This window comes from Hemibagrus wyckioides, linkage group LG26, assembly GCF_019097595.1.
Source record: "Hemibagrus wyckioides isolate EC202008001 linkage group LG26, SWU_Hwy_1.0, whole genome shotgun sequence".
NCBI classification, from domain to species: Eukaryota; Metazoa; Chordata; class Actinopteri; order Siluriformes; family Bagridae; genus Hemibagrus; species Hemibagrus wyckioides.
The window spans coordinates 20,183,298-20,204,943 of NC_080735.1; the positions used below are offsets into that span (position 1 = coordinate 20,183,298).

The 21,646-nt window shown below is 36.5% G+C and overlaps 2 protein-coding genes across 7 annotated transcripts; one reads left to right on the forward strand and one right to left on the reverse strand.

Annotated features, from left to right (window-relative positions):
- The first annotated feature begins 2,322 nt into the window (after positions 1-2,322).
- Positions 2,323-12,597, forward strand: LOC131346893 (B-cell receptor CD22-like). 3 transcript variants are annotated; one of them, XM_058380645.1, is made up of 13 exons: positions 2,329-2,800; positions 2,918-3,004; positions 4,231-4,313; positions 5,010-5,351; positions 7,028-7,279; positions 8,704-8,961; positions 9,051-9,308; positions 9,572-9,829; positions 9,938-10,186; positions 10,293-10,377; positions 11,027-11,072; positions 11,748-11,962; positions 12,053-12,593. In XM_058380645.1, the coding sequence occupies exons 3-13, from the start codon at positions 4,256-4,258 to the stop codon at positions 12,099-12,101; spliced, it is 2,070 nt and encodes a 689-aa protein (XP_058236628.1). In that variant the 5' UTR covers positions 2,329-2,800; positions 2,918-3,004; positions 4,231-4,255; the 3' UTR covers positions 12,102-12,593. The 3 variants fall into 3 exon arrangements, with proteins under 3 accessions (XP_058236630.1, XP_058236628.1, XP_058236629.1); XM_058380646.1 differs by having other exon boundaries at positions 2,330-2,800; positions 5,013-5,351; XM_058380647.1 differs by lacking the exon at positions 8,704-8,961 and having other exon boundaries at positions 2,323-2,800; positions 12,053-12,597.
- Positions 12,598-13,406: 809 nt separating this feature from the next.
- LOC131346912 (B-cell receptor CD22-like) lies at positions 13,407-21,445 on the reverse strand. 4 transcript variants are annotated; one of them, XM_058380703.1, is made up of 9 exons: positions 21,151-21,445; positions 20,990-21,045; positions 18,534-18,884; positions 18,002-18,250; positions 15,632-15,889; positions 15,461-15,551; positions 15,275-15,320; positions 14,682-14,920; positions 13,407-13,901 (listed from the first exon to the last, which is right to left on the reverse strand). In XM_058380703.1, exons 2-9 carry the CDS (start codon positions 21,027-21,029, stop codon positions 13,847-13,849), a joined length of 1,329 nt encoding a protein of 442 aa, XP_058236686.1. In that variant the 5' UTR covers positions 21,030-21,045; positions 21,151-21,445; the 3' UTR covers positions 13,407-13,846. The 4 variants fall into 4 exon arrangements, with proteins under 4 accessions (XP_058236686.1, XP_058236687.1, XP_058236685.1 ...); XM_058380704.1 differs by having other exon boundaries at positions 18,534-18,881; positions 21,151-21,444; XM_058380702.1 differs by having other exon boundaries at positions 20,990-21,445.
- Positions 21,446-21,646: the final 201 nt, after the last annotated feature.

Genomic DNA, 21,646 nt, shown 5'->3' on the forward strand with positions numbered 1-21,646 from the left:
GGTGGGTACTAACTTCCCGACTTCTGCTGAGAAGCAGGGGGCCTAGCAACGGAGAGGGAGAAAGTAAATCAAGAGTTACAGAATTGGACTGAGGCCAGAAGGGGACCATCTTGCCATCACATTCTCTAGCAAAGTAATCACTGACACATCCAACATATTACTGGCCCATTATGAGGCAGCCTATTTCACCTTTAATTAATTTGAAGTAAAGCAATACTTTCTATCTGATTAAGCTGTTGTTGCTTTAGATTATCTTCAAGCTCCACTAACTCAGAGAAAAAAAAACCCTGAGAAAAAGTATTTGACATTTGGCAGAACCCCATTGGACTGAAGGCCCATACTGGAGACCATAAATAGATGAAAAACCCATGTACCAAGACCCCATGTACTTCTGGACTACTTCCTCCCATTCCAAAATAGTGTTCTAAAAATTTACAGTGGGCTGATGGTGCACTAATTGTTTTAACTCTATGGAGAGAATCATGAGAAATATGTTCCATAAACTGGTCACTCAGCAGTAACTCAACATTCAGCATGCCCCTTTGGTGCAACTCATTTCACTCTGTCCATGAGATTCATCAGAGACAATGAAACCTAATGGAAACTCTACCTTTCTTGCTGATTCAAAAAAAAAAGCCCCCTGCAACGTGACAGGATTAACAGCAAATCTATACTTCTTGTAAGATTCTAATAATAGTCTCTGGATTCCGCTTTCTACATCAGAATGATACTAAATTTCCTCCCAAGCTTCCCCTTCTCCATGTTCAAAAATGATAGATTCACATGCAAGCCTGGTTTCTTCAACCGGTTCATTAATACACACATCAGAACTACCGAGAATGGGATAATAACAATTCTCTCTGTAGCTGCTATATTACCTTCAGAGGCTGCAGTATGAGATGACTTTGCTGCAGGATTGTCAGAGAGAACAGAGGCTAATTCCACTGGTGTATATGCCTGTTCATGGAAAAGGCATTCAAGGTCAGGGTCAAATAGCTCTTAGTTGTGCAAGTTCCTCCTGAATAACTGCTGAAATCACACAAACAGAGAACACAAAAAAATTGAAGAAGGATGTGAAGCGGACATTTGGAAGAGACACCAGCTAGTCAGAAGCTGAGAAGTCATTACAGAGCTAGAGTCAGCTGCTTTACAACAAGCAAAGCTAACTCTTAAACATAAAAAAATCAGTGGGTTATCAGACAACACAATATCAAGGAATCCACATCTCTGTTCTTACAGTGTATAAATCTTGCCACCTAGGCCTGGCTGTGGCATTAGGGATATTAGTTTCTAAAACTAAATGCAATAACAGTGACTTCATAACCCTTTGGAACGTCTCTCAAAGTACCAACCAATCAAACTTGTGATAAACAAAGTAACGCATAAGCAAACACTTACCTCATCAACTGAAATTCAAGTGTCCAGAAAAAGGTCAGGTATCCCAAAATGTACATTCCAGTACTTCCTTCCTGAATATATTAAGCAATAATAATAATAATAATACAAATTACTCACTCTGAAAAACAAGAACATGAAAACGCACATGGCCGTCTTACACCAGCCATAATCACAACTTGGAACATTTTACCAGCTGCCAATCAGCACCCTAACAACCACCTGTAATACTATAGGTAACATCTTAGCAACACCTTAGCAACCATCTAGAATATCACAGCAACAAACTAGCAACCACCTAGCTATACCCCATCCATCATTACTGTACCTTTAGACACTTTTAACTCTTCTGTTCTGTTTAATGCCCCATTAAATAAGCAAATCTCAGCTTTAAATTACATTCAAATTACATTTTTATTTACTATCATTTTTTTAAATAATATATTATTTAAATATTTCTGTCTAACATGCATTCATGCTTTATTTGACTTTAATTACTCAAATCAGGAAATTTGCAAGGTGTGATAAATGTTTAGAAAATAAACTGCTCATGACTGCCCCGTGTGGCATAGCGATGGTACTGCACTGCATGACAAACTACAGAACAATTCAACACTGACTTCCAGTTCCAATAAATGTTAAGGAGGACAGTAAAACATATTGTATTATCTGTATAATATTTAAACTATCCATATTTTATCCTGCAGTGTTTTTTTGTTTTTTTTTTTACAGTTAAACAGACACACTGACAAACTGACACATTGTCTACTGGGAGTGGTTGTTGGTTTGGGCTGTGGTGGGTGTTGCTGAGCACTGGCTTCATCTGTTCACACATGAGGTGGTAAACGTCAGTGCATACACAGTGTTTATTCTCCTGCTGACACACGCTGCTCTTTCTGATAGCACATTTGAAAATTCTAGTCTTTAAAGGATTTTGGAGGACCACTGTGTTGTGATCCATTTGTTTTTGTGCAATTCAGCAGTGGTAGTAAACACAAAAGTAAATTATAGAAAAATATTACTAACTAAGTAATAAAGCAAATTTCAGCAAAGATGCATCTCTGGTACCAGCTAGTATGATTACACACAGGATAGGCATGTTAGCCTCACATGCTAAGCAGTTTCCTTTCTCGGCTGTAAGTCAATAAATAAATGCAATTCCTTTAACAGACGCGTGCACGGACTGTAACTGACAATATAAACCCACAACTGTAGCAAAAAGAAGAAGGAAATGGAGAAAGCGACTGTGAGAAAGAGCACTTAAGAGCAGAGGATATCATTCAAGCATGAAGCTGAAGAGCAGCTGTTCATTTCTCAAGCGTAATGCAAATGACTTCATCGCAGTTGTGTCAAATAGCAGTTCTGAAACCTTTGATTATGATGCTATTCTTTCTCTGCTTCTGTGGTAATATTATAAATCATTTTGTATAATATTTAGAACATTTTTATTTGGATTTCATTTTTATGTGAGTAGAGGAAAAAAAGTTCTCTCTTTCCTGCCTGAGAATGTGTTCTGTTTCAGATGAAATGACTAATTCAGCAGAAAAAGGAACAAAACAACAGCAACACTTGTTGACTACACACACTTCTCCTTACACTTTAAGGCACGGTAAGAAAAAAGATTCATGTGTTTAACTGATCATTTCACTTATTAGTTTAATATCTGCATTTCCTGAACATTGACGGGTTCAGTGTTCATAATATTTTCAACTCATGTGTCATTTCTTTAGCTAATTTGCTAATAAGCTAATATAAATACTGTAATCAGTTATTTTTGAGGTATTGTGGTGTTGGTAGTAAAAATGCATCTTTTTTAAAGTGAGTCATTCACTCTTTCTCTCACACTTTTATTTCTTTACCATTTGGCCATAAAACACGAGGGTTGTGTAGGCACTGTGGGGGCAGAAGATACAGTACAAAGACATGTCTTAAAGGCTGTGTAGGTGTGTGATTGTGAGTTTTTAATGTTAAATAATTAATATTTTAAGATGAATGCCTATTAAACTTTTGCTATTTTGTCGACAGTTTGTTGTAGAACTGTTTATATTGTGACACGTATCATGTATCTTAAAAATGTCTTTAAGTATCATGATATTATACTGAGATATTTTGGCCATGTTTCTTTGTGCTGTGATTCATATTCTGATGAATTGAATCAGGTGTGTTGGGAAAAGGAAAAAAATTGTGTCTGAGATCAGAATTTTTGTGTTCCGAATTGTAACGTGTTGAAATGAGAATTGCAGAGGTAGCAGAATGGTTTACTATCTGTGTTATATATTTGAAGTGTGTCTCCTTGGACACTTTTTCTGTCCATTTTTTTTTTTTTTGCTTTGCAAATTCAACCTGCAAACTGGAGGAAAGGTGAAAAAAATGAAGAGAATAATATATTACATTATATAAATCAAATTATATAAGGAATAATGAATGAAGAAAAGCAGAAGTATAAATATATAAACCGATATCACACATGCACACGCACACATACACCGTATGTAATGGACGTTGATAAAAGCAACACATTCTAAGCTGCTCTGCTTCTGCACAACCACATTCATTTACACATCTCCATATACGGTAAACAACTTCCACTTCAATAGCACAGTCACAATCTAAAGGTACTGCTAATTGTGGAGCATGTCAAAAGGTCGAAAAAGATAAACTTGCACATGAAAGAATCAGGAGTTCCACCTGGAGCAAATTAAAGAAAACTTCTTTGATACATAAACATCTCTCATGTAGTTACGCATCATTTAGTCTAAAGAAAGTTCAGTTTAACTGTTTAGTATCTTGTATGCTGGTTTTGTTACTTGGTGTAATTTTATTTTATGTTTTTAGTTACATGTAGAATCTTTATAGAAGAATGATGTCCCTAAAAACATCTTCTCTGCTTTGTCTGATCTTTCTCCTCAGGATCACAGGTGAGTCTTACATTTACATTATCACAGTCACACACACTGGAGACAGTAAATACAGATTTAATCACCAATATTTGTTGAGACTTTTTATCTACAAATGTATAAATCTGTAGTTTTATATCAGTGTGTCACTAGCAGCTGTGGTGTCTGAAAGATTTCTCAATTGTCTAATCAGTGGACTGCAGAATTTTAAATACATTTCTATATTAAATTCTCACATCGTGCTGTATTCAGATTTGGTGTATTCAGTATTTACACAGGGAAAAGTTCCAGGTATTTGTGTTATGTGTGACATTGTGGTTATATCAAACTGTCAGAAACTTAACGCTGCTCCTCACTCCAGCTGATATCACACAAGACAAATGTGATGAAGATCAATTTAAGAATCATAAGTAAATAAAAATGTAACAAATTGCAACTTTTGCAAAGTTTCAAAATTTAAATTAAAATTGACAAAAACAGTGTGAATAGTGGATCATAATGCAGATTCACAGTTTGATTATTAATTCCACATGACGAGTCCTGAATTCTGAACACACCCCAAATCCTGCACACAGTTTTCTTCCAGTGGTGAAGAATAGTTTTTATTTCTCCAACCTGGAGTTCCAGAGGAGAAAAGTGAAGCTGTGAGCTAACTGAGTGTTTGATGGGGTTCAGGATAATGACCTCTAATCACCTCTTTCATCTATCATGTTTCAGCAGCTCTGGGGACTGAATGGAGTGTGAAATACAGCCAACGAAATCTCTGTGCTTTAAAAGGATCTACAGTGTTTATGAACGGCACTTACACACACCCAACACGTCTTACAGTGAAAGGGTTTTGGTTAATAAACCCAGTTAAGGGTATAGAGCCGACTGATCTGTGTAATGAACCAGGTTACTCAGGTAGAGTGCAGTATTTAACAGATGGACAGAATCACTTCTCCCTCAGACTGAGTGATGTGAAGAAAACAGATGAACACATGTACTGCTTCAGAATCAGAACAGACACAGAAAAAGATAAATACACTGGTTATCCTGGAGTTACACTCAATGTTACAGGTAAATAAAATCATCTTATTTTCTACATATAATTACCCTAAAATGTATTTGGACCCTTAATCCACATTTACAGTCTCATAACTTTTTTTTCTACACTTAATTTTCACTTCATTAGAAAACGACATGTCAAAGCAAATGGCATTTATTTTAAAGAAAGATGCCACAAGCTCACTTTTCAACCAAAACACTTTCTAAAAATAGACTATTATGTTTAAGAATCTATATAATAATTAGACAGAAAGTAAGTGGACACTCAGTAGTGGCTTTATTAAAGATCACAGTACTATAGTGTGCTTGGAGGGTTCGAGGGAAGGGAAGCTGGAGGCAGGCTTGGAGATTCAGTTTTCAGCATACACATTATGTATCTACACACACTCTCTCTCTCTCTCTCTCTCTCTCTCTCTTCTCACTTCCCTTGGCTCCACCTTCCATTCACAAACCGGTGCTCGACCACGCCCCCTCTCCACACACAGTGGTTTTCTGTTTGGTTTTCCGTCCTTTGTTTTGCAGAATTTCTTCACAATGTCTGGGCCTTAAATCAATCAGTTTCTGTAACTGTTGTGGTGGAAATTTGGTGAAGTTTCAACCAAAAAACTTTCAGTTTCAAATTGGAACATTGCCATTTATTATTCATTGCATCCATGGATTCTTTACAGATTTTTGGCCTGGACTCTGTGATGTGTTCATTCTTGAGGCTGCTGGTGTTTTTACTTGTCACTCGAATAAATTCTTCTCTGAAATACAGAAATCATCTGTACACTTCTGAGTTCATGAAGCCGTCAAAGAATACGAGCTCACTAATAGCAATGATACTAAAGATCTCTTAGTGCAGTTTGGTTGGGCTTCATCTCCTGTCTTTCTCCATACAAACACTCTACCAATAGATCTATCCCAGTGTCATGGGAATTCATCTGAAATTCCGTTCTTCAGAAGCTGCTTTCTTTCTGTGCATGCTTTCTTTTTCTTGAGGTTGGTAAATGGCTCCTTGTTTTCTTCCTCCCCAAAAGGATGATTATGCTGCATCATTCTCCCGCTGTGCTCACGCTATTTTGATTTGTTTGTACATTTAATTTTATCTGTCTGATCTTTCTGGTTCTTCCCGTCAGTTGTCTGTTTTCATTCAGACATCCTTCATCCTTAAACTTTATACTGGTCTGAATCTAGTGGCTGTTTGTAGTAATTACATTCAATTTCAACCAATCTAGCAAAGTAACTCATGGTTCATCATATTCATTATGGATTAACTGTAACAACCAGAATCATCATAAGTGTCCAATCACTTTTTGTCTTATTTTGAATTCTATTATTTTTTATATTCATGAACAGAACTGCTTTCAGGAACTGTGTGGCTTAAAAAGTGTGCTTCTTAAAAATAAATGCCAGTTGGTTTGTAATGTTTTCCAATTCAGTGAAGAGGATTGTAGCAGATTAATGAAGATCTCTAACATGTTTTTACTGAAAAAGGTTTCAGAGGTTTGTATGTGATTAATGACAATCATATTGCTGCATGTTAATGTTTTTCTGTCAAAGTACAAAGTGTTTTTTTCTGATTTATATTTATATAATACCATAAAAACCTCATTAGATAGAAAAACACATTGAGAAAATAGTTTTAGATGTAGACACTGCATTGGCTTTAGGATGGCTGTCATGATTTAATATTTCTCTTGTTTCAGATCATCTTGATGTTCAGATCACTCCTGCAGAAGTGACAGAGGGACAATCAGCCGTTCTGACCTGTAAAACCACCTGCAGTCTGACTGATCCAACATTCATCTGGTACAAAAACAGCCATCATTTAACCACAAAGACCAGCAAGAGAAATGAAGTCCGTCTGCAGTCAGTCAGCAGTGAGGATGCAGGCAGTTATAGCTGTGCTGTAAGAGGATATGAACATCACTCTCCTGCTCAAACCCTCAGAGTCAGATGTGAGCTTTATTTACCTTCTTCTTATATACTTTATAACTTGATAGTTGATAAGGGTACTGGTGTAACTAAAGAAAACAAAAAGACACTGACTTTATTGTTGATTGCTTTTATTGTCCTTGTCATGGTAGGATGTAAACAAAAATAGTAAAACATACATTTCTAACAAATTTAAATATTTCAGAAATAACATTTATGGAATTCAGATTATTTCATTTCTCATTTGTTATCATTGTTACCTTTATCACTTTTTTAATACAGTGGGGTCCAAAGGGTTAAGACCACATTGAAAATCTTGGATTTTTTTTTTCTTTTAAATTGAATTAATATAAATAAATTTATAATAGATTTTTGAAGCATTAAAACAAAGAAAGTAAATATTTATTGAATAATACTCATGAATCTGCACTATGTCTTATTCCTTATTTAAATAGTAAGCAGATTTGGGAACTGACTTTTACAGAAAGTCAGACTTTCCTCATTTGTAATCTCTTCTACTGATGCGTGTGATCAGACGATACTCCCATGGATTTGATCTAAAATGTTATTATAATCTCCATGCCAGCTCGAGTGCAAACTATAATTAAAGTATAAAGGGGATGAACCAAATAGTAATAAATTCTGAATTACATGTTAATATTAAAGGTATATAATAATAGATATATAAAGATTCTATTTTTCACTCTATTTGTTGTCAATATAATCACCTTTCCTGAAATTTGTTCAGTGGACCCTTCTGAACATGTGAGAAGAGAAACAGATGAAGTCCAGTGCAGAGTCATCATGTTAGTATGGCTCCTAAAACCAGTAAGAGGCAAGGTGATCATTTTTGCCATGCACTTACCCAGGTGTTCCCCACAGCAGTCAGGAGCAGACAGAGAGTAGGGTTGCTGGGAGAGCACATGCTCTGTTGATGTACCTTTAGCTGCTTCTCACAGAACTGTTGTTTCTGCATCAAGGGTTTGGTGTATGGTCCAGAGCAACTCAGACAGTTCCCAGAGAGTGTGATCCTTTAGGATCTTTATGTTTGGTGGTGCAGACTTAATGAGAATTCTAAGAGTGCTCTCAAGAAGGGAGGGGCATACTCTGTCTCTTTTCTATCAGTCACAGTGACTCTAGCCAATCATAGGCACCTATAACCTCATGCAAGCAGAAGTGATTAGATAGGGGAAACCAAACTGTACATGCCTAAATTAGGGGAAACTAGTTAAGAATACATAGATGACAAAAGCATTGTGTGTGAAAGATTCTCAGAATTCTAGTAAAATATTTTGGCCATGAAGTTGGTTTACTTTTCAATAGGAGGCACATATAATAATGAAAAAATGTTAGAAGAGCTAAAAATGTTTAAACACTGTTTTAAAGTATATAAAAAAATTAATTATGACCACAAACTTCTTTATTCACTCTTATCATGGAACTCTAGATAATCCTAAGAACATCTCAGTGTCCATCAGTCCCTCTGGTGAGATAGTGGAGGGCAGTTCAGTGACTCTGACCTGCAACAGTGATGCTAACCCACCTGTGAAGACCTACACCTGGTATAAGCAGGCGACATCGGTAGGAAATGAAAAGACCTACACCATCTCCAAGATCAGCTCCATGGACACTGGAGAGTACAAGTGCAAGTGCAGTAATGAAGTCGGACATCAGGAGTCCAACAGTGTAACTCTGAATGTTCTCTGTAAGTTAAAGCTGAAGATCTCCTGACAACTAATTAGAGATAAAACTATAATATATTTATTTTAGTGTTATAATTCCTGTCTATTTTAGATCCTCCAAAGAATGTCTCAGTGTCCATCAGTCCCTCTGGTGAGATTGTGGAGGGCAGTTTAGTGACTCTGACCTGCAGCAGTGATGCTAACCCACCTGTGAAGACCTACACCTGGTATAAGCAGGCGACATCAGTAGGAACAGAAAAGACCTACACCATCTCCAACATCAGCTCTGAGGACACTGGAGAGTATAAGTGCAGGTGCAGTAATGAAATCGGACATCAGGAATCCAACAGTGTGTCTCTAAATGTTCTGTGTAAGTTAAAGCTAAAGATCTCCTCACAGCCAATTAGAGATAAAATTATCACAGATTTACTTAAAGCAGGACCTTCCTGTTCATTTAATGAATAAACAGCATTCATCTATTTATTCAACCTCCTCACAGTTTCATCCTGGTTATAGTGGAAAATTCTAGAAATCCTCCAAGTGGACATAGTCACATGCTTCATCATAAAAGACTAATTCCATATAAGTCTGTCATAGATTTACTTCAAAGTATTATCTTCTTGTTAATTTTAGATCCTCCAAAGAATGTCTCAGTGTCCATCAGTCCCTCTGGTGAGATAGTGGAGGGCAGTTCAGTGACTCTGACCTGCAGCAGTGATGCTAACCCACCTGTGAAGACCTACACCTGGTTTAAGGGAAATTCCTCTATAAGAACAGGAAACACCTACAGAATAAACAGGATCAGATCTGAGGACAGTGGAGATTACACATGCAGGGCTGAGAATAAACACGGAGATCAGTCATCTACTGCTGTGTCTCTGAATGTCCTGTGTGAGTTTATGATGATTCACTATGGTCCATTATAAAACCTCCTTACCCTCAATAACCTAAAAAATAATGAGAGTTTCCTTTGTATCCTTACCTTCTTGTCTGTTTTAGATCCTCCAAAGAATGTCTCAGTGTCCATCAGTCCCTCTGGTGAGATAGTGGAGGGCAGTTCAGTGACTCTGACCTGCAGCAGTGATGCTAACCCACCTGTACAGAACTACACCTGGTATAAGGTGAATGAAAGCTCACCTGTAGGATCTGGACAGAGTTACAGAGCTGTACCGAGTGGACAGTACTACTGCGAGGCTCAGAATAAACACGGCTCTGAGAGATCAGCTGCAGTAACTGTCACTTTAAAAGGTGAGGATGATGATGTAAATTATATAATATCATGTAGATGATATAAATCAGAATTTAAGTGATAAATATAAAACATTGATTCTTTATCACATCCTCGTCCACACAGGGTCCCAGAGCGTAGGTGTATATGCAGGTCTTGGTGTTGTTCTGTTTGTGTGCATTTGTCTGACTGTCACCTTCTTGTGTATAAGGTAAGAAAATAGAGACTTTTTTTAACTTATTATAAAAATTGGAGTACTGTTGTACAGATCTGTTTTTTTTTAAAATATTTTTCCAGTAAACACTACTGCCATCTTAATTTTTATGTACACTATTTGGCCAAATTGTTGTGTATCTCTTACACAATTTATTATTATAATTAGATCCACTACATTAGGAAGGCTTTCCACTAGATGTTGGATTGTGGCTGTGGGGATTAGTGATCATTTAGCAATAAGAGCATCACTGAGATCAGACTCTGATGTTGGGATGTTGAGGAGACTCCAGTTCCAGTTTATTCCAAAGGTGGTCAGTGGGGTCGAGTCAGAGTCAGGGCTCTGTGCAGGACACTCAAGTTCCTCCACCCCAACCTTATCCTCCACACCATGTCTTCATGGAGCTCAGTGGCTTTGTGCACAGGGACATTGTCATGGTAGAACAGTGTTTGAGCCTCTTAGTTCCAGTGAAGATGCATTGTAATATTACAGCACACAGAGATGTTCTAACTGTGTGAATTGTGTGCTTCAGTCTTTGTGGTAACAGTTTGGGGAATAACCATGTATGGGTGTGAGGGTCAGGGCTTTATTATATTTATTATTTTTCATTTAATGTTCATATTTTGTTGTTTCTTTGTTTTAACAGGAGAAAGAAAATTACTGGCTCAAGAGCAGACCAAAGTTTAAAACAGGTAAATAAATGTACAGATAATTGTTGAGAAGTGTATTTGTATATGCTTTACACCACACACTTCATACCATCATGTGCTAACAGTAACATTATGGTAATGTTGAGAAACATCCATGACACAAATCAGTCCCTCTTCTCTTTTAAGTTACAGTAGCTATAAACAGTGTTTCCCTCATCAGCTTCTCTTTATTCTCTCCCTCGGTGTTACAAAAATGTTCTTATAAAAAATGTAACCATATCAATGATTATACAGGTTTTTAGGTATTTAGGTAGAGCATCAGCTGTAGGAGTCCCTTTACATGTACCGTTTCATTTAATGTTGTGAAACATACAAAAAACAAGTTCTTTGTTAGAGGAACCATAGTCACTGGTGCCCAAAAAACCACAAAGTATAAACTTCCTGAAGATGTCAGAACACGTAAAGTTAAAGGTTTACCTCTAACTGTTCATTTAAAGGATCATTTAATCTGTATGTGAGGTGTCTGTTGTACATGTCCCTGTGAATGAGTTACTGTTGAAACTCATTAGAACAAGTGCATTAATATAAAGCTGTGATTTGCAGCTATGCTTCTGCAGTGTTTTTGCTCAATCACAATCCAGAACTCAGCTGCACTGTGGTTAGATGCTCAGCATTTTCACACCTCTGTCTCTGTGATGTCATGTTCTTCCACCTCAGGATAATCTTTATGCCAACATAGCAAATCCAACCAACACTGTATCTGATTCAGCCTCAGCCCATCAGGATGAAGTTCTGTATGCCAGTGTTGTACACCAGAGGGCAGTTGATCCCAGGAAAGCTGAGAGTTCTGCTGTGAAAGCTTCTGCCTCTGAGGACGGGGAGGTTCAGTACGCTAGTGTTAGATTTAAACGCACCACTACTGCTGACTACAGGTGAGAGGAGCTGGTGTGTTTCCTCCAGTCTAACAGAGCTGGAAATGATCTTCTGGATCTTAATCGTAATGATTTTCTCTCTTTCTGTAGGCCTTCCAATGTTGAGGATCCCACTGTAATCTACAGCAGAGTGAAATAAACAACTTTCACCTATTAATTCAATCTCATTACAATTTTTACTTGGTTATAGTGGAAAGCTTCTAGAAAATCTCCAGATGGACACAGTCACATGCTTCATTAAAAAGACTAGTGTATTTATAGAATTTAATCAAGTCTAACAACAGTGTGTGTGTGTGTGTGTGTGTGTTTTATGTAGGATAATCAAAGGTATATGCATAGGTTCAGTTGAGAGATGACATTTATAACATGCTCTAGGATAACTGTTGTGTATACATCAAAATATTTTCATACGTCAGAAACATATTTTAAAATATTTTAATAGTTGATCTTTTTATGTTTATCCTTTTTAGTATGCTGGAATAATTTAAATATTTCCCCTATAACCCCAAAAGTATCTGTGTTTTTACTTGCTGTGATTTTACTATGTTTGAAATGCATCTTTTATTTTAGCAATCATTGTGTTTTTGATTTATTTCTCTTTTGTTTGTAACTCTGCATATTAAAAAGCAAGGCGTAATCAACATGACTTCAGTGAAATAATAAAAACATAAATAAATAAATAAATAAATAAATAAATAAATAAATAAATAAATAAATAAAATGTTCATCATGTATACACTAGTGCATTATGATACAGAGATAATTTATAGTTGTTTTTTAACTACTTAAATTCATGTCAAATTCCAAATTCAGTGCATCAAGCTCATATCAAGCCAGATTAAATTCAGAAGAAAATCCAAAACTACATACACAATTAGTACATCATTCATCACTTTCCTTGATATAGGCCAACCAGCTCATTTTATAGTGCATGTGTGTACAACATTTAGTGAGATGTTGCATCCACTTAAGTTCACTCTCATTTAAGATAGCATCATATAATTGTTCATCTTTGCTTTGATATATACCTCAGAAAAAGCTGCTTCACAATGGACCCACATAAAGCAGTACGTTACAGAGCAGCCTGCTGATTATTCTTGTTATTACAAACTCTACAGGATGTGCTGTAATATATAGATAACAGCTGGATGCAGGAGCAGAGTTCCTTAAAACAGCTTCATTTGATAGTCAACTTAATAGTTACTAAATCAGTTTGTATTGCTAAGTTAAATGAACAAAACAAACACCTCCAAGACAAACCACCCCATACGCCCAAACCCACAACACTCCCTGTCCTCGCCATTCAGACCACCAGAGGGCAACCTTGCACACCTTTGCACTTTAATAAAGATCTGCACCTTGCCTCTTCCTTAACCTTCATTAAGTGACAGGAATTTACATATTTTTACTGTATAGAACTCAATTATGAGAAAAGAGAAACATGTGAGTGAAAAGTTTAATAAGAAAAATTGTAAGCCATAATATAATACATAATATATAAATCTGAAAAACCTACAGAACAACAGTAAATGGCTAAAGAGTAGTTTTCACAATAATATGGTAAGCAAAAGTAACTATAATGAGGTAATTATCATAGAAACAGTCAGTAAGGCAAACAGAGAAGCCTGACAGTTCAGCGGTCCAGAGGTTTTAATGTTTTAAGATCAATAGCAAGTAAAATGTTAAAAATAAAGCTGTGTAGCTCTTGAGCTCTATTTAGTTGAGCATTAGCAAGTGTCTGCTTCTCCGCCACTTGTTTCCCGTTCTGAAGCTGCTGATTGGTCAGTCATCCAAAGGAGTTCCTATGATGAAAATCTCCCTTGGAGACGTGTTCAAATATCACAAAAAGGAGGTGGCCTGAGGAGGTTTTTGTGCCAGTGCTGTTCACTTAACACTGCTGTAGATGACTGAATGTTGTTCTGCGGTTTCAGCCTTAGGCCTGCAGAGGACAAAAGAAATAACAATAATAATAATAATAATAATAATAATAATAATAATAATAATATCTGCAAGGAGCCATCTGTGGGTTCCAAGCACCCCATGACAAGGTTTTGTCAATTTACATAAAACACTATAAATACCTCAGATAAACATACTGTTTGTGTTTTATCATGTTTGTTCAATGCTAGTTCTGTAAAGTGTATGCTGAAATCAGACGCCTGATACGGGTCTTGCTTTTAATGTAGACTAGTCCTCATTAGAAATGCACTTATTTATTAACAAATTAATACTGAATCACTACAAGTGATTGGCATGTGAGTGACCATAGTGTTGACAAATCTCAACATTTTCAAGACAGTTGTTGTGCGTGTGTGTTTTACCACCAATATTGTGAAAATATTTTAAAAATATATATTTAGTTTTGCGTGTGCAAAATGGGTGGAGCTATTACATGCAAATGGATTGCTTTATAAATCCATGACAAATCAGAAATATTACTTGCTATAATTTTGGTTTTAATTGGGGGAAAAATCAGACAAAAATAAACATAATAATCACAAATCAGAATGAACAGACGTGATAGAATAACTACCAATAAAGCAACCAAATAAAGAATGAATAATGGTAAATAAACTGAAAGTACATAGAAAAATACATATTTAAAAAAAAAGCATAAAGGAAATATAACTGCAGGATGGGAAACCAGATGCTCATGATTTAGAAACAGCTGAGTGAAAAGACGTGTTTTAAGCTCTACAGGCGTTCAAATTCACCTCACCTGTGTGAAGAGGAAATGTTTACAGTAGTGTACAGTACTCCCTCCTCCTGATGATTCTTCACCTTTTTATCACGTTGTTTCTGGACATCAGCATAAAGAGCCTGCTCAGAAGATCTCACTGCAGAACTCATAGCTTTCCTCGGGTATGCAATATTTGCATACTGATCTTCATTCTGATCGGCCAAGCAGGAGTTAGACTGAGGTGCGTCATGGGCAAGAGATTGGACAGCTATATTACCCTGAAGATTAAAACATACAACAAGCAAATGAAATTAGATCAATGCACCTATATCAGTGTTAATTGCTTTTAAAAAATTTCCACTCAAAAAAGGGCAATCTGTTAAATTCTCCTCATTGTGAACCTCACATACTACTGCCGAGGGTACAACCAAGCAATTTTACATTCAAATAAAAAGGTACAAAAATAATACCACTTCCTTTGATTAAAGGTTTCTGCTAGACAATTACATTACAAAATCTGAAATCAGCCATCTGAAAAACGTAGCCATGCTTCGACATGGTGTCCACATTATATTTATATAAATATCTCTTTATTATACACATAACTGCAGTAAAGATGGTTATGGACTCACGTGTGCTCCAGTGTGCTCTACTGACCAGCAATACATCTTTTTTTTTCTGTATAGAACAGAAATGTATTATTTCATTTTCCATTTTCTACTGTATATTGTTGAGATACATAAAACATTTTTCATATATACAGTATAAGACCTTTTAATGGAGAGACTAGCTTTTCAGACCTAAATTGTGCAACTTACCTTAGAAGCACAACGGTGAGAATGACGAAAATAATTAAGAGACACACGATACTGACTGCAACCACTGCCCTTTGCACTGTACTCTCCGCTCCTGTCAACCAAAAAGACATCAATCTCACGCAAATTTCAAAACGTACAGTAAAATGCACAAGGTGACAAGTTTCCCCTTACCGACTACATTCAGAGTCACACTGTTGGAGTACTGATATCCGATTTCATTACTGCACTTGCACTTGTACTCTCCACTGTCCTCAGAGCTGATCTTGGAGATGTTCATGGTCTTTTCATTTCCTACTGATGTCGTACCTTTAAACCATTTGTACATCTGCACAGGTGGGTTAGCATCACTGCTGCAGGTCAGAGTCACCGAACTACCCTCCACAATCTCACCAGAGGGACTGATGGACACTGAGACATTCTTTGGACGATCTACAGTTTGAAGATGGAGATGATTATTAATCTATGGGTCAAAATTATGAGAATGAAAAAGGGGCCTATGTGGTAAGTCAGATTTAATAGAAAAAAATATAAATGCATATTTTACATAAAAAAATCATGGAAATGTGATTTCAGGCTAAATGTAACTTAAAAATTTATTTAATGTTACTAGTTTAAATTTCACATAGTATTAACAATTAAGAATAAAAATATAAATATCCTATGTGGATGTTGGCACTGACAGAAAGATATGACAATAATATTAAAGGAAGATCATTAAATCGTTTGCTTCATAGCGGTGCAGTGAGCACGATGCCGTCTCACAGGCCACAGTCCTGGGTATGATCCTAAACTTGAGGAACTGAGTAACTTGAGTAAACTTGAGTAGTTAGGATTTTATCATGTCGGCTTTTAACATAACTTCATTTATTGACAGTACACATAAGAATGAAGTAAAATTTAGTATAGCATTAAGGCTAAATTTTGTGAATTTAATGTAAACAATCTTATGGAGAGCTGACTTACCATCAAACACTATTCTAAAAGATCAAATAAAGGGACAACACATGCACCTTCCCAGATACACACACTAAGGTAAAAACCTTGTTCCCTTGTTACTTTTATTCATGAGGTTATAATGAACAAGAATAGAGAAAATCATAGCTAAATATTCCAACTGGCACTGTGCACTACAGTCAAGGACGAGCAGCAAGCAACAACGAAAACAACACAATAATATGAAGAGCACAAAATTGAGCAAATACCTTTAATATTCAGACTGGCCAATAAACACAACCAGTAATTAAGATAAAACTTTGTGAGGGTTTTCTACCCGACACTAACTATCTGCTGAACTAGAGCTTTAAAATGAACATCTTAATGTGTAACACAAAACAAATATATTTCACACCGCATTGGAGATCTTTCTAAATCTCTTTTCTCCGAGTGCTGTCACTCAATGCAGGTTCTTAAATTTATCATAGGGCACAGAAAGCAAACACATCATTTCTGACTAGAACCAAATGCTTTTCCTCACTGCTGTTTTCTCTTTCTGCTTATAACAGCAGTCTGATGATAAATGTGAGATTCTCAACAATCTGTCAAAGAGAAGATAACAATTAGAGCATTTGATTTTTTTGTTTCCTTTTGGGTTCAGCTACCCATACATAAAATGTGCACAGATACGTTGTTACACAAGATTACAGTTTTACTGTTAGCTTGGGTGTTTTTTAAAACCATTACTACCACAAATCTGTGCCAAAAATAGAAAAACGACAAAACAGTTTTCAAAAAAACTAAGAAACCAGAAAAGGAAACAGCGGCCTCAAATCAGGAACACAAATGAGGCAGAAAATCTAAAAAAAGAGGAAAAAGAAAACAGACACAAAAGCTAGAAACAAAACCTTAAACACCGAGTAAACAGGGAAAACTGAGCTACTTAAATACCTTAACAGTGCACATGTCAGAATAATGGCAAATGATAAGTGACAAGAAACAACCAAAAAAGAGCATAATTAGCTTCTAGTGGCCTCTAGTGGCCAAACATGTCAAAGATTCGAGAGAAAATAATAAAAAAAACTAAAGATACACAATGGGGGCCTCTAATGGCCAGAAAAAGTCCATTATCCTGACAAGGTCATCATCATTAAAACTGAAAACACCTCCAGTGAATATGTCAAAAGCAGGTTCATCTGTATATCACAGCAATCTGATTAGGCTTGTCTATTAACACACAAGAAGAAACTAATGTTATTTAAAAAGATATAACTATTAAGCTGCAGAGGTCACCAATTACCTGAAAGTTAGCAGCAAACTACATAATAAGAGAACCAGTTGTACGTCAACCTTCAAGTGCTGAACCGAATGATTTATGAGGTTTACTATAACCTTAGAGTATTTCTTAGAGCAGAGTTTGTTCAAGGTCCAAGGTTTTGGATGACATTTAAATCCTGCTAACCTCAGTTAGAAGTTAGCACAACCTCTGATGCTCAACATTTCCCACAAGATCATTTACCATTCATGACAATGCTCAACTGTGATACACAAACCATCATGCTCAATCTACCCTGCACAGTAAACTGTAACGTATTCACATGTACTCACATCTCACACTGAGGGTTCGAGCAGGAGAACGGAGAAGATCATAACCTCTCACAGCACAGTTATACCTGCCTGCGTCGCCTGCTTTAGTCGGCTGCAGAGTCAGAGTGTTATTGCTGTTCTTTGTGTCAATAAGTCGGTCGTTTTTGTACCAGATGAATGCTGGTGTTTCTGAGAGACTGCAGGTGGTGTTACACACTAACACTGTTTTATTTCCCTCCACCACATTTTCAGGAGTCTCCACTCTTAACTCTATGAGAACAAGAGATTCAGAATTATTTATTACAAACAATACATTTAGTTCAAATGAATATGAATTCTGCAACTACAATAAATTATTTCTTATCATGGAGATAAAACTACTTCAATTTCATACAGCAAAATAATAATTTTTTACTGTTCCATTAATATTTATTAATATTTTGTGAACATCGATTACATACAACATTTAACAATGTAATTAAGTGATTAGTAAGTGGACATGCTGTTAGTGTCTAATAATCAGAAATAGACAAAAAATTAGGATATATATTACCTGTGACTGTGAGTGTTACTCCTGGATAAAAGAGGTATTTATCTTTTGTTCTCTTTTTCTCTCCTAAGACTCTAACACAGTACATGTGTTCATCTGTTTCCTTCACATCACTCAGTCTGAGGGAGAAGTGATTCTGTCCATGTTCTAGATACTGAACTCTGCCTGAGTAACCTGGTTCATTACGCAGATCAGTCGGCTCTTTACCTGGAGCTGGGTTTATGATCCAAAACCTGTCTTTCACTGTAAGACCTGTTGGATGTGTGTAAGTGAGGTTCATAATCACTGTAGATCCTTTTAAAGCACAGAGATTTTCCTGGTTGTAGTTCTTACTCCATTTATTCCCCAGAGCTGCTGAAACATGATAGATGAAAGAGGTGATTAGAGGTCATTATCCTGAATCCCACCAAACTCTCAGTTAGCTCACAGCTTCATGTTTCTCCTCTGGAATTCCTCAGATATGTCAGAAATAAACTTTTGTGTGTGCTTCATTTGCAGTAACACAATGAATAGGGTGGTGTGATGAAACAGAAGGTGTTACTGTTACCATACCAGTGTTGGTTCATTTCCTACTACAGCATGACTCTAAGTGTTTCATTCCTTTTACACCACAGAACTGCCACCATGTAGAGCAGGCCCAAATGCAGGAGGTGTTTTACTGAATAAAAATATGCATATCAACACAAGAGAAACTGAATACACATAACAGAAAATAAATTGGAGCTAAACATACAGAAACAGATGAACAGTCACACACGACTCGGACAGATTCTTCACAAAGATACTCCGCAAAGATTTGTCAAAGATGATAAACAATAGAACTAGAATATAAACCACCACTCATTAGGACTACCCAGGAAGAGGTGTTCACCTGGGAACAGATCAATAAAAGGAAGAACAACAGAACATATTTTACAATGATAACACAAACACATGGCCAGAAGAAATGTAAAACAGAGTAACAAAACATAGGCATTAATTACAAAAGCACATAACACAGAATATACCTAAACAAAGAGCATAACCATAACAGAACCATATAACCCTCAATATTCATTAAACAGTACATATGTATTACAATGACAAAACACATAAACACAGAAAATAATAACCAGGCTATGGGAATACATCTTCCAGAGTGCCCAATGACGATCTAGCCAGGGGAATGTCCCAGCAGTTCCTGTGGGCGAAGTGACATCCTAAGCTGAGCCAAAGGTCACAGCAATGACCCCAGCTGAACCAACGGCAAAGCATTTTTTTCACAAAGGGACAGAATGGGAGGGAACCATCCTCCACAGATTGCAGAAGCGGAGCAGTGTATCCCACAAAGGCAGGAAGCAGAAAAAAGTTCTGAATATGACCAAAAGTAAAAATATGGTCCTTCCCATGACAGGAAATATGGCAACGTTTCCAATAGACAGAACAGGCAGAACAGATCAAGAAGGGCAGATCAGGCAGGTATCCTCCACAGGGCCGACGTGAGGTGCCATCCTTCACAGGAACCAGGTAGCAATGCAGCATTCCCCGCAAAAACAGAAGTGGAGCGATGTCAGCAGAAAACAGAAGGAATAGCAAGCTAGAATCCACAAAGGACAGTCCTCGTAGACCAGGATCATATAATCTAAAATAGTCGTACTCCAGTTCAAAAAATCCTTGGGTACTTAGCTTGGAACGTTCAGACATAAAATCTTGCTGGGTCTTGTTCTGGACAGGTGCAAAAAATCTGTCCATGCTCTGTGTAAAGTCTCCGTGGATTAAACATCTCGCCACTACAGATTCCTCAGAAAACAGATAGCTCTGTTTTATTTTCTGTTATGTGTATTCAGTTGTGTTGGTATTCTTATTTTATCTCATTTAAACATATCTCCCCTTTTACTCCTGCTTTTGGGGTTACTCTGTACGGTGTCACTTGCTTCCCATTTTCTGACATGTTTATGATAGTATAGAATGATGTTTATATTTGTTATAACTACATTTAATGTTGTGGGACACACTGACATGTCATCACCAACCTCAAACTCAATTAACCCCAAACCCAGCAAACACTGCAGTCTACTGAAATGGTCACCATCAACTACAATACCCAACACAAAATTGCAGAATAGTGCCATTTCCCCATCTTTCTCTCTAAAAATGAAGAAGTCTGAAGACTGAAAATTCCTATCAGATATATCAATCACCTGTTCCTAGAAGAAGCCAGAGTATGTTAGAGACCATACTTAAACAAACAGTCTCATAGATAGATAGATAGATAGATAGATAGATAGATAGATAGATAGATAGATAGATAGATAGATAGATAGATAGAATAACAAAGAGAAGAATTGATCAACACCTTTTGACCAATCAGAATCCTGAATTCAACAGTACTGTTGTGTAAGGGATTTTAAAATCAAGGAAGAAGAGTATTATAAGTGAATATATAAGAAATAAGGAAATAGAAATAAGCGACGACTTACTGAGAATCATCAGCTGAGAGAAGAGCAGCAGTTGAAACATGATGATGAGAGAAATCCTCCAAGAAAAAAATAAAAATAAAATAAGTCTTAAATCCTCTCAGAGCTGCATATAAATAAGAACATTTATACATATAACTCTTCTCATAAAGCAGTAAACTCACTTTGGTTATTTCTTCAGATACAAACAGCTTCTCGAATGACTTTTCACAAGTGAATGTACACACAGAAAAATCATGTAAGACTGAAAAGACTGCTGAGAAGTAGTTACATAAAAGCCACATAAAAGTTTCTCTTCCTCTTTTTGGCTGAAGAACTAAACTATTTTTAAAATTTAGAAGAGTTTACAGTCCTTGTTGCTCACATTGGGGTTATTGTATTGCAATAAATCTGGCTCACTCCTACCTAGACTACAGATTAATAATAGCATTAAGAATAGCAATAAATAATGTGTGTTGACAGTGTCCATCAGTGCTGAGTGTTTCTGGGGCACAATTTCTTCTTTTCTATTCTGTTTGCAAGTAACTGAAGATTTGTGCAACATATTAAAGCAACTGCAAGTTACTTCAGAGGAAACCTTAATACACAGTGCGGCAATCAAAAACAACATTAGTAAATGAATCTAACTGCTGTCAGATGAGGAGTGTAGGAAAACATTAC